At 38.9% G+C, this 13,953-nt stretch overlaps 1 protein-coding gene across 1 annotated transcript in view; it reads left to right on the forward strand.

Moving 5' to 3' along the window:
* tesk2 (testis associated actin remodelling kinase 2) overlaps positions 1–13,953 on the forward strand; it is a 47,371-nt gene that overhangs the window by 30,111 nt on the left and 3,307 nt on the right. The window contains exons 8-12 of the mRNA XM_012851330.3: positions 2,397–2,481; positions 4,154–4,237; positions 6,502–6,588; positions 8,546–8,678; positions 11,771–12,304. Of these exons, the coding sequence (XP_012706784.2) occupies positions 2,397–2,481; positions 4,154–4,237; positions 6,502–6,588; positions 8,546–8,678; positions 11,771–12,304 (923 nt within the window). The remainder of the gene's footprint in view (positions 1–2,396; positions 2,482–4,153; positions 4,238–6,501; positions 6,589–8,545; positions 8,679–11,770; positions 12,305–13,953) is intronic.

The raw sequence follows: 13,953 nt of genomic DNA on the forward strand, positions 1-13,953 counted from the left end.
TTCCACCTTCTGGCTAAATATCAAATCTATTCATAATAAATGACGCTCACAGAAAACATGTCACATAATATGAATTTTATTTCTTTTATCAACTTTTTTTTGTTGATCTCAGCTCTTCATTCCTACAGCAAGCTGAGCTTAGTTACTCCTCTTCCTCCTCCTCATGCCAGGGTTATTTATTAGCACATAGGTCACTGAAAGCCGCCTCTACAGCTCGGATTCTCTGCCTCAAGTGTTTTTTTTTAAAGCAGGAGGATCCTATCAGCCCAGGGGTTTTTTCTTTCTAATCCTGCATGTAGCAGAAAGAAGAGTCTGCTTTCTGTTCTCTAAAAGGATTTTGGGAACACACAGTCGTAAACGAAAACCTAAAATAATTCCTCTGATTGTCTATAAGTGTTAATGAATGTGACCACGCAGATTACATAATGTCTTTTTTGCCGCATTTATATATTTCAGATGATCAAACGAAATGTATTAAACAAAAAAAAAACTTGATAAATTACAAAAACTGTTAAATGATTGTCTCGTTTATTATAAAAAAGCTATCCACACTAACCTGGCCCTATGTGAACATCTAATTGCTCCCTCGTGAATTCAGGATTAACTGTGTTGAACCAAAGCTTTTTGCCACGCCCAGGTCTGATTACTGCCTGATCAATAAATCGCTTTAACAGAACCTGTCTGACAACAGGAAGTAGGGCTAAAATATCTCATTAAGCAACATTTTAAGCCCCATTCTAAAGAAATCCAACAGATGTGGAGCAAAGCCATTGAGATCTATGAACCTGTAAAGAGTTGTGGAGCCATTTCTGAGGCTTTGGGACTCCAGCAAACCCTAAAATTAAATAATTTTCCACAGAAAAAAACAGAGAACAGGGGTGAACCTTCCCAGGAATGGCTAGCTCAGCAAAATTATTAGCATCTATCACTGTATTATTGATCGGACTATAAGTCACACTTAAAATCCTTAAATCTTCTCAAAAATTGATGGTGCACTTTATAATCCGGTGAACCTTTATATATGATAAAAGTTGTGCTTACTGACCAGTTTTATGTGGTGCAACGAGCTCAAATATCTGTTAAAATGTGTAAGTACGACTTTGGCTAGCAACAAAGCTGCTCAGTATATAAGGCGCACAGTGAATTAGCGTGTCTTTATGCATCTTTGTCCACATATAAGGCGGACTAAATATTCTTCCAAAGTGCTCCACAGCTCTCTATCCGTCTGTCAGGAGGACAAAGTAGTTGGACTACACTGCCTTGTTTCTAACTTAAGGCCAAAATAAACTTTCATATTGAATTAACTTACTAGGTTTATTGTTGCTAGCGCGTAATCCAGGAACTGGCTGCCTAAAGGCTTCTACATACTCGGCGTACTGTGTGCATACTGTGAACTTGGTGGACTCTGCCCTGACTCTCTGTGGACGTTTTACCTTGATAGTCCAATGTACTGTTGTCTACGTTTCTTGTGACAAATTCCTACAATTCCCAGACTTTCCGCCAATGAGACTAAGTGACAGAACGGATGTTAAAATGAGTGATTAGCTAGCTGAGCACCTAAAGCGTTTCTTTTCCAGCAGCTCCCACCTGTCAGTGAGAACAGAGAGGAACTGTGATGCTGCGTCCTGGAGACCGCCTGCTTGGAGCAGCTCAGTGTATCAACCTCAGTGTCACAAAAAAAACTGTTTGATGTAAAGACCTCTTGCCTCCGAGAAGTTTATAGTGTGACACGTACCTGTACGCGCGGATCTCCGCGGAGTGAACTACATCCGAGTATGTGGGGGCCTTTACATGAATGCACTTCTAGTTTAGACATTACAGTCAGGCAGTCTTGTAGACAGCTCAGGGGTCCTATCAGGTAGTGACACAGTGTACTGTAATGCTCCTAATGTTCATTCACTGGAGCGGCTTCGTTGCTAACCAAAGTCGTACTTACACATTTTATTTTTTGACCGCATTGTACCACATAAAATCAGTCAGTAAGCACAACGGTAATCTTATATAAGATGCACCGGATTATAAGGCGCACCACCAATTTTTGAGAAGATTTAAGGATTTAAGTCCACCTTATAGTCAGAAAAATACAGTTTATAGATCGGTCTTATTTGAACTTCTCTGTGAATTTGACACATCTGATTAAATTAAACGCAGTTTGAACCTAGATCTGGAGCAAAAAGTTAACTTTTCGCAGAGTTGGGTCTCATTAGCGCTAGAAATGAGGTTTGTTTTAAACATTAATGTGCTGCCAAATTCACACAGTGCTGCTTCCCAGCAAAACGAAAACAGAACATCCAGTTCCTAACGTGCTTACGCTCATGTTCTGTGCCAGTTTATTTCACTCACCAGTTAAATGATGCAGAAATTAAGCTTTTATCTTGTCCAAATGTTCTGCTTAGTGCCGAGGGAGAGAAGCTTGCAGTGGTCGGCTCCCCGTTCTGGATGGCTCCTGAGGTGTTGAGAGATGAACCTTATAATGAGAAGGTAAGAAAATCTCTGTTGGCTCACAGAGGGCTGCTATGGCGGATATCAGCTTGATCCAGACAGAATTTGCCTTTTGCATCTACTTTAAAACAATTATTGCACAACACAGTTCCTAGCAGATGTTTATATATACTCATCATGAATATAAATGTTGTGTCAGCAATTTATTGAATTTTAAAAGCAAGAATTGGAGCCGCATTTTAATTTATTGTGGATTTTTCCATAATGTACAATTCATAATAGATTTAGCTAAATATTTTAATGAGTGGTGGTGAAGATTCTTGAATGTTTAAGTTTTCAAATACAGAATCCTGTTAGCTTTGAACATGACGGATCGCAGCAGGTGATCGCATAACGAGGATTTGGATACAGAACCCAGAAATACTGGCAACTCGGTGAAGACGAGAATCGTAGATTTACACAAGTCACTGGTTAAACAGCTGCTGATTCCACGGTCATCATTTCAAACAGCTGTATATCAGGTCAAGCCCAGATGTGATGGCGTTCTGCCAGTGTCTGGAAGAAGATGTTTCCCCTTTAGATGAAAGGAAAAATGGTTTAGGAAGTTTAGGAACTACCCAAGATGCAAGCCTGTCGTGAGCATGAGACTGGTGGAAAACCAGCGTCGCCGTCTGCAGCGACCCTAATATCGTCATGGACTGAGAAAGGTGACGACCAAGAAAGGAGCAGCTGCTCCAAAACAAACACCTGAGGAGGTGCCCACCTGGAGGAGCTAAATAGCTTCTGAAAAAAGGTTTTACACTCAGACAAGACAAAGAAAGACTAAGAAGGTGGAACATCATGGTGGGAGCATGGCGGAGGCTGCATCCTGAGTTGGGTAGCTTCATTGCCATTGGTGTATTGCTTTTGGTATTATAGGGTAAGGAGGACTTTGTCTAAAGTCTACAACTTTACCTCAAATCCACACACACACACACACACACACGCGCACACGTAGACACTAAGGATAATTTAAAGAGACAAATTACCCTAAAATAGAAACTTTATTATGAATTTATGGGTATTTTATAAATTATCTCTACAAAAGGCCGAGGTTTAAATAATGCACCAGCAAAAACCAAGAACTTCAAGGTGCAAGGGAAGGACACGAGAAATTGATGAAGGAAACATCAAAAAATTCCCTTTAAAGGCTCTCAGAGGGGAAACGTGTCTCTGCATTTAATTCAATTCAATTTAAAAAACAAAAATTCCTATATATGGAAAACAGTTGATTGCATCAAAGTCTTGACAAGCAGTATTTGCTCCTGGAGAAGCGTAGAGCAACAGGGACAGTCGTCTGCATTGTCCATGGCTTTGCAGCAATCCCTCATACTGAGCAAGCATGAAGTGACAGTGGAAAAAAAACTCCCCATTAACGGGAAGGAAAACCTCCAGCAGAACCAGAACCAGGCTCAGTATGACCGACTGGGGGTTAGAGATGGTTAAACAGAAAAAAAAACAATGATCCCAAACAAGAACCATGTTGAATGGGTAAAGCAGGGTAATATTAAGCTCCAGGAGCGTTAATTAACCCCTAAATTACGATGACTTTACTCCCATGCTGAGTGTATGTGAACTTCTGATCACAACTGCAGCTATTTAGTGTTACATGTAAAACTGCTGAATATTATGTGTATATTTGTGTATTTATGAGCTCATTGTGTGCTTCCAGGCTGATGTTTTCTCCTACGGTATAATCCTTTGTGAAGTCATTGCACGGATCCAGGCCGACCCCGACTTCCTTCCTCGCACAGAGGTAACGGCTCATCCCCTTTTGACCTCTTTTCCACCTCGTGACTTTATAATACTCTGTGTACATGTTTGCAGGGTACACATCTCAAACAAATCAGTAAAAGAATGATAGAGTACATGTGTGTTATACTCCATCCTCTTAGTTTGAGGCAAATATTTGGTTTGTTTCTGAAAGAAGGACTTGAAAATGGCAATTTATAGTGCTGTGCAAAGGTTCCACTCCCTATTTCTTGATATTTTGCCTCCAAAAAGCCAGATTTACATACAACCTTTAAACACAGCTGTGATCTATACTTCTCAAGACAAGTTGTTCTTTAAATTTTCATTACATATTAAAGGCTTCCTCTCTCATTTTCTCTGCTTTTAAGTCCAGTCTTTATAAATAACCAGTCTAGTAACAATGCAGTTTACGGCTAAACCGCCAAATACTGACCTGAAAAGAATGTTATTTCTGACATTTAAATAGTCACATAGCTCAATGGATGAATGCAAGTTAAAATAAATTGAGGCACTTTTTCCTACAGGTTACTGTTGCACAATTTGATTGCAGTATTTCTTTGTGTGTTTCTTTTAGCTGCAACTTCCAGAATTGTTTGATAAAATTGGGAAATTACCAAACTGGCAGGAGCTGAAAATAGGAAAACTCAAAAAATATACCTGTAGAAAATGATCTGGATGTCATATTGTTACCAAGTTAGGAAAAATTTGGAAATAACTACTTTACACCTAATAGATGCAGGTGGATCACCTTCTAGGGAGAAAATTATTATTTTGTTGTTTGCCAAACTGACAAATCTATGGTATTCTTTGTAAATTAAATTTCAAAGAAATGGAAACTAACTGTCTTTGTGCTGGTGCCTAATACCTCTATCACACTATTGGACAATATTAAGTAATATTACAAATGTTCCATATGTCTGATTTATAGGCAATTAGACAAATAAAAAAATCTAATTTTCTGAGCCACTGCAAACACTGCAAAACTGCATAAAAACCCTTGTAAAAAATATAGGAGAAGCCTCAGACTTTGTATATCCACTTCTTGTCTATAACTGCAGCAAAGCTGGGCTGAATCAGCTGAAGCATATTTGTTTCACAAAGAGTTTAGTGGGACCAAATAGGACCAAATATGCCAAAACTGTGCCAAATGTGTTTTTACCTAATTAAAGGGCAGCAGGTCGAATAAAAGTGCTAATTTACATTGTAGGACTCTTTCTGCCCATGTAAAGGTCTTTGGTAATAGAATTTACCCTGGATTTCATCAACATGTACTATTGTGCACAGCATAAATCAATAAAATGAAGAGAAAAGACCATAAATCATGAACCATTTCTGTTTAAAACACTGTTCGAATGACCTGTTCACTCCTCTGCATTGCTATGGTGATAGATGTTGAGAGAGGAGGAAAAAAAACAGCACTGCAGAAAGTTACATTGTCAATCGGTCACTCATAAACTGTCCTTAGAGCTTTGAACTTTCATTAAGTATGTAAAAAAAAGCAAGTAAAAATCACAGTTAAAATTTAACTATGCAGTAGGTACCTGGAAATTTAACAGCCTTTATACCAACATGCACTACAGAACGGGGAAACATCATGAATAACATTCATAATGTGGTTTTAGATGCACCAAAATGCATGAAACGAGATGAGGTGACAGCAGCCGAAAGGTCCGGTTTAAAATTTGCTCCTTTTCCAGGTGGCTCGTAGCACACTGACCCTGCACTGGGGTATCTGTTTAGTAACCAAGGCTGTTTTAAATAATTAAAAAAGTAAATCTGCTTTGGTGCAAAGTGTAAATTAGGTTATTCAGCATGCATTTGCTACAGCTTTCCAACATTATTTTAACTAATTTATGAAATATAAGCTGTTCATAGAAAGAAATGACAAGCCTCTTGCTACAGTTCGCCTTGTTTAATGCTGAAACCCAGTCAGTACGCTAACTACTAGAAGGGATCATCCTTTACATCCTGGTGTTCGTTGCACCATTAAGTCAGGCTTAGAGGTAAATCCCATTTTATAAATAAGTTGTTGGTAATAGTGTTTGGTGGCCTGCAGAGCGTAGTGGAACTTGGCAGACGACAGGACGAAGTCAGGGAGATTAGTGTGACATCAGACGGGCTTTGGCCGTGGAGTTGCACTATGTCAGACATCTAATGAAGGCCGTTTGGATCCGTCTTCATCCCTCTTTTATTGTACGGGGTTTCCTGTTTGTTTTCCATGTGTCATGCATCAAACCTCTCTGTCTCTCTCTCTCCCCTCCCGACCAGAACTTCGGCCTGGACTATCACACGTTCCAGCACATGGTTGGAGACTGTCCGCCCGACTTCCTCCAGCTGGCCTTCAACTGCTGCAACGTGAGTCCTCCGTCCTGCTGCCGTCCAAAATGTCGATCTGTGTCAAATCGGCAGCTGCTGCCTAACGGGTGAAAATAAGGGACAGAATACTGGCTGAAAATGTGTTTTTTTTTTTTTTAATGTGAGGGATTTGTTTTTAATTTAATTTGCAACTTTTATTTCTTCGTTAAGATGTGTAAGGCGATCTGATTATCTGTTTAATCTGATTTAGCCGGCTACCTGCAGGGTTTTTGTTCTCTGCAGTCTGGCGCTTTGTTTTGTCCGGTTCAAGTAGTTGGTATAAAAATGTTCAGAGGGTTAACTTGGATACATTTGACTGAATTATAATTTTTTTTTTTTTTTTTTATTTCTTCATTCATGCTCAACACTTCACTGAAACTCTGGGCCCCATTTTTTTCCTCTTGTCTGTTCTGCTCTTTGTTTAATTACATCTCCTGATGATAATAGCGTTAAGGTTTTTGGAGCGCCCTGCTAATTGATCCCATACAGACGCCTTTATCCCCTCTCATCCTTTTCTGTTGTCTTGCTTCATCATCTTTGTCTCCCTCATCCTCCTCCCAAGCCTGGTGACGTGTCTCCCTCCTTCCACCTAACCCTCCTAAGCTGCATGGGGTCTCTGTGGAAGCATCAGAGGGTTTTTTACTCTGCAGCAACCTCTGATGGAGATGCCTGGAGCCATTTAGCAAGCTCCCTGAATGATTATTGATCGCTGGCTTAAAACTTGAGTCTTTCTCTAAACCGGCCAAGCATCACAACAGAAATGTGACCTCTTCGCTTGATTCATCTCTTGCTTTTTATTTTTGGCTGCGGGAGGAAAACCCTAACGTGGTGAAAGTTGGTGGCTAAATCTAAAGCTTCAAAATGCTTCAAACCTCTTGAACTTGTTCACGTTTTGTCACGCGACAGCATCAAATTACCACATTATTATGAGGATGGAAGGAGTGGCATGCATGGATTTAGAATCTGAAAAGTGTGTTGATCAATCAATCAATCAATCATAAAAAGGTTAAAAAAAATAAAACAACTGGACTTCTATTCTGAAGCTGAAGGTGAAACATCCTCAGCTTCAGAATAAAAGTCCAGTTGTTTTATTTTTAACCTTTTTTTTTTGTATCTGAATAGTAGTGTTCAGCCCCCTTATTCTGACACTCCTAAATATAAACCAGTGCAACCAATTGCCACCAGAACTCACCCTATTCCTACATCTCATCCTAACCAGTGTAAAATTTAGTCTCCCTATAAATCCAGCTGTCTTGTTAAGGTCTGACGGCTTCTTTATTGAAACATTAGTGGACAAGCAGCATCGCGGGGACCAAGGGACGCAGCTGTCTGGTCAGGGAGACGTTTAAAGCAGAGTTGATATATAAATCAATATCCCAGATGTTATATGCATGCAGACAGTCCAGGATGTGGCGGGCTACCTAAACCCCCCTTGTGGTAACGCTGGAGGAGCTGCAGAGAGTCACTGCTCAGGTGGAGGAATAGTTGGCAGGACAGCTGCTAGCAAATCTAAACCCTGATGAGGTTTGGGAAGTGGAAAGCTGTCGTTGAAAGCATGGTGCAGGCTATGCAGGGGACACAGCAACCCTGTGGGAGAAGACGCTCTGATCAAAAATACAAACTTTTTTTTGGGGCCTATGTGCAAATAGCAGAAAAATCACACTGGATGGAGAGATGGAGTTGAAAACGGGAAGATCCTCGTGCAGCGCAGGTGCTTCTGAAATGATAGAAATGAGCAGGCAGCTGTAAAACAGCCTCATTGTGCCAATAAACACGCTGCTAAATGAAGATAACATTTTTAACAATCTTTTATCTTTTAAAAAGCTATGTACTTTATATTATGTGTGGTGCTTTGTTGTAAGATTTTATCTTTCCCTCTCTTTTTTAAATTAGTTTCTAAAAAAAAAAATGCATCTAGCTTTAAAATGTCATTTCATGGCCTCCGTTTTCCCTTCAGATGGATCCCAAACTCCGTCCGTCGTTCCCAGATATCGTCTGGCAGCTGGAGGAGATTCTCGCACGGCTCAAAGTTGCAGAGATGGAGAACGAGTCCAGCAGCGGGGACAATGAGAACAAAGCCCTGCCCAAAGGTAACGGCAGTGAGGGCACTTACACAAAGCTGCAGCCTCACCGTTAATTAAAGTCATTTGTTTAGAAGAAGAAGCTGGTAAATTCCTGTGAAAAAGCGGGAAGCTTTAATCCAGGACAGGAAACAGAAATTATTTTGTGTCGGTATCTGGGTCTATCTCATCTCTTCTTAAACCTCTCAAACTTAAGGAGAAGTTTGGTCAGAGATCGTTTATTATTGTGATTTTTTGGATCCATGCAGGGCAACGTGTGTCCTCTAAGCCCAGTGTTCGGTTCCCTGCAGCTAGAACCCCAGAATGTCAGAAAAACAGCAAACCTGAGCCTGTTGGCAGATGAATTATTCCTTCTGAAGCTCCTGTTTTGTGCCAAACATGGCAGCGATCCCACGTCTGTTCCCACTGCTCAGGTGTTGCTTGTTACATCCTGCTTTGGCCGATAACATCAGCATTTCTCACGACAGCATCTCTCATTCTTGGAGATATTTACGTTTCATAATAAAATGCTCGCATGTTGTTGTCAGAGGCCGTTACTGATTTTTTTTTTTTTTTTTTGCTGTTGTTGTCAGAGGCCGTTACTGATTTTTTTTTTTTTTTTTTGCTGGTGGTTAGTTTTGTGACTGTCAAGTGTATTAATTAAGTAAAACTCACGAAAGAGTGTTTCTGTAAACCTGTTGCTACTATGAATCAACCTTTTCTCAGACAATTACATTTAACAAACCCTGTCAAAATATCTGAGTAATCATCCAACCCAGGACCTCGGGACTTTAGCTCAGAAAACTTAGGGCGACTTTTAAAGAACAAACATGTGCTGCCATCTAGTGGCCATGTTACGTTTTACCAAATGAACATGTGGAGAAAACATGGTTTTTACCGTCGATTTTATGCAAATGCGGACCTGCAGGGCAGCAAGGTTAGGGTTATTTAAATATTTAAGCCACATCTGAGCATTACCAGGGGGAAAATTATGTTTAGCAATGTAAGGGTTCCAGTTAATGTGCTCATTTTGGGATAAATTCTTATAAAGTTTTTCTTAACCACCTTACTTTGAAGATGAAGGCGACTACTCAAAAGTTGTCCTTGCAGTAACCAAAATCTAATGGGAGGCTTGAGGAGAAAAGAAATGAGGTTGGATGCTTTCCTACTAATTTGACGGGATGGAGGGTTGTGGAAAAACAACCTTCAGCTTTTGACATGGTCAATGTTTTACAAATCTGTGACACAGCTCAGGGTTTCTCAGAAACATGGTGGTTTTATTTAAAACAACGTTACCGCAACAACCTGGAGTCTGAAGTGGAGCAACATGTAGGCTCAGTCTAGGATTACAGCGTTTGTCACCGACTGACGTTCTGGGTTTTTATTTTTTTAAAGCAAATGTTTCTAAAATGTTATGTTGAAGGAGTTTTTTTTGTTTTGTTTTTTTTAAACATGGCAAAGAATTGTCATCGGTTTCAACAGACTTCTGTTGCTGCTGTTCTTTGCCGTCTTTCTGAGGCTTTTATGTTGTTTATATCGATATCGTGATTATACCGTATCGGCAGAAATTAAGAAATATATCGTGATGTAAGTTTTGGTCATATCGTCCAGCCCTATTTTAATGGGTACCAGAAGCGGGATGAGGAGGGAAACTCAGCTCTACACGCCAGAGAAAACGTGTCACATAACTTTGGCCTTCGCGTTGGGTCAGAGAGTTGGCTTCATTTGATACTGATAATACGGGCCTGAGGCTTTTATAGTTGTCGTGAATAATTTCTTATCAGCATTAATAATTTAATGCTGTTTCAATCCACAGAAGCTGACTGCATTGTCAGCTTTATATCATTTTTTTTTACCATTTTCTCCACTGTTGGTTCCATGAGAGCGCCAATAAATTCAAAAATACAATTAAATGCAGTTACTGATTGCAGTTTAGTCATAATCATCACTTATTTATGTAACTGGTGTCAAGAAGAAGCCTTTTTAAGAATCTGTGTTCTCTAAGAGCAGCATTTCTGTATGTAGGGCACACGGTTACTTAAAAAAAGACTTCTTAGACGTTGGAAATTATGCCTTACAATCTGCCATCAGGATAATGGAAAGAGATCAGGGGTCACTAAATATGGTGCTTCTCTCCACACGTACCTGTTCCGTTCATCAGTCATCTGTAACCATAGCAGCCAGGTGAGCTGGTCTGAGAAAATGATAAACTCATAAGATTTAAAGTCTATATCACCCACCCCTAGTCTAAGGACTATCAGGACAACGTGCAGCACTTTTCTAATTACTTAGATTTGTTTAATCAGGGTGCTTGCGCAAGTCTTGAAAGTCTTAATAAGTATGGAATTTTGAAACACTGTTTTCCAGACCTTGAAAAGTCTTGAATTTTGTGTGAAAGTCTTAATAAAGTATGGGAAAAAAATGTGTGGTAGAATTTTACAGTATGCTCAAAGGCATTGTGAAATGAGAAATAGGAAGGTAGGCTATAAAATTATAATTTTACTAACTGGTCACGTACTGTATTAGCCTAATGGAATCAAACACTTGTTTGATGTGAAATTCATGTACTTGTGATTTTCATGTTTTGCAACGTTTTCATCTGTAAAAGCATAATTTACTGTGAATAATGCATTTGTTCATTGAATACTAGCCTATAAAAATTAACATTTCTAATAAACAGTTTGTACAGTCTCAACCAATGAGTAGGCAGTAGGCACACAAGTATACAAGTACATAAAGTTAAGGTCTTGGGAAAAAAAATATCAGTTTTAAAAAAGTCTGGAAAAAGTCTGGAATTTTAATTTGGAAAAAGAGCAAGCACCCTGTTTAAAGCATTGATAGATGGCAGATATTACAGAAGAGGAAAACGGTCTCAAGTTTTCTAACTTTTTAGTGCATCAATAAAGACGAGATCAGAAAATAAGTAATTTCTTCTTCATCCATTTTACAAATTCTCATAAATTTCAGGTATTGTCCCAAATCTGATAAACGCCCTTTGACTACATCTAAGAAAATGCTTAATGTAAATAATTCCTTTTTTGAAGCTTCTTGCAATGATTCCTGTTGCATTTTGTATCTAAAGCAGTGATAAAAAAAATGTTGTTGTTTTTTTTTAATTCCAGGTGAGAAAATCCAGGGCTTCAAGCGACTGAATCCTCTCGGCTGCCAAAACGATAAAATCCCTCCCAAATCGCCTCGGCCCAGGCGCAACATCTGGCTCAGCCGCAGCCAGTCGGACATCTTCTCCTGCAAGCCGGGGAGGAAGATCAACGTCCAGGACCCGTACTACAACCCGCCCGCCTCTCAGCGGAGCCCCCGCACCTGCAAGGTCAACCCCTTCACGGCCCGGGAGGACCTCTGCGGCGGCAAGATCAAGTTTTTCGACGTGCCCAGCAAGTCTGTCTTCTCGCTGGTGTTCGACCTGCACTCGCCGCCGGGGAGCGCCTTCACCAACCAGCCGCCCGGCCACGGCCCCGGAGGCTCCCAGCAGGAGACGTCGTTTTACTGGCAGCAGCTGCCGGGGCGCCAGTGCCACTCCTTACCCGTGTCCCCCCAGCTGCCTCGCTCCGAGATGTTCCGCCTGGCGGAGCCCGCCGTCTCCATTAACGCCGGCTCCGTCTCCTGCATGTCCGCCCAGCTCTCCGTCACACTGCCAGGTACGCCTCCTGTAGGTTTCAAGCACAGACATATATACGTAGACGCGTCATAGGGCGCAGGTTCGCACGTCAGCGTCACCGCCATGTTGTATGTGGCAGAAAAAATGTTGAGTTCTGTTATTGTGAACGTGAATCAGAGAAGATGCCTCATTCCTGTGCTGCAATAAACACACATATATATATATATATATATATATATATATATATATATATATATATATATATATATATATATATATATATATATATATATATATATATATATATATATATATATATATATACGGTTTCTGTCTGTCTCTGATTGTGACGGACGTTTTTCATTGTCTAAGACGGGTCTGCAACCTCTTTGGACCTTCCACAGTGGCTCTTAATAACTTTGGCTACAAATTATATTTTTATTATGGTATTTAAATGTGGTAATGATAATAAATACAGGTTTTAGCAACTTCTTCTTGGACTAATCGCTTTTAATTTTCACAACAGAATGATGCTAAAAGTGCCAGTAATAACTTTGGCTACAAATTATATTGTTATTATGGTATTTAAATGCAGTAATGATAATAAATACAGGTTTTAGCAACTTTTTCTTGGACTAATCGCTTTTAATTTTCACAACAGAATGATGCTAAAAGTGCCAGTAATAACTTTGGCTACAAATTATATTTTTATTATGGTATTTAAATGTAGTAATGATAATAAATACAGGTTTTAGCAACTTTTTCTTGGACTAATCGCTTTTAATTTTCACAACAGAATGATGCTAAAAGTGCCAGTAATAACTTTGGCTACAAATTATATTTTTATTATGGTATTTAAATGCAGTAATGATAATAAATACAGGTTTTAGCAACTTTTTCTTGGACTAATCGCTTTTAATTTTCACAACAGAATGATGCTAAAAGTGCCAGTAATAACTTTGGCTACAAATTATATTTTATTATGGTATTTAAATGCAGTAATGATAATAAATACAGGTTTTAGCAACTTTTTCTTGGACTAATCACTTTTAATTTTCACAACAGAATGATGCTAAAAGTGGCAGTAATAACTTTGGCTACAAATTATATTTTTATTATGGTATTTAAATGTAGTAATGATAATAAATACAGGTTTTAGCAACTTTTCTTGAACTAATAGCTTTTAATTTTCACAACAGAATGATGCTAAAAGTGCCAGTAATAACTTTGGCTACAAATTATATTTTTATTATGGTATTTAAATGTAGTAATGATAATAAATACAGGTTTTAGCAACTTTTTCTTGGACTAATAGCTTTTAATTTTCACAACAGAATGATGCTAAAAGTGCCAGTAATAACTTTGGCTACAAATTATATTTTTATTATGGTATTTAAATGCAGTAATGATAATAAATACAGGTTTTAGCAACTTTTTCTTGGACTAATCGCTTTTAATTTTCACAACAGAATGATGCTAAAAGTGCCAGTAATAACTTTGGCTACAAATTATATTTTATTATGGTATTTAAATGCAGTAATGATAATAAATACAGGTTTTAGCAACTTTTTCTTGGACTAATCACTTTTAATTTTCACAACAGAATGATGCTAAAAGTGGCAGTAATAACTTTGGCTACAAATTATATTTTTATTATGGTATTTAAATGCAGTAATGATAATAAAAACA

Source organism: Fundulus heteroclitus, chromosome 6 (assembly GCF_011125445.2).
Source record: "Fundulus heteroclitus isolate FHET01 chromosome 6, MU-UCD_Fhet_4.1, whole genome shotgun sequence".
NCBI lineage: Eukaryota > Metazoa > Chordata > Actinopteri > Cyprinodontiformes > Fundulidae > Fundulus > Fundulus heteroclitus.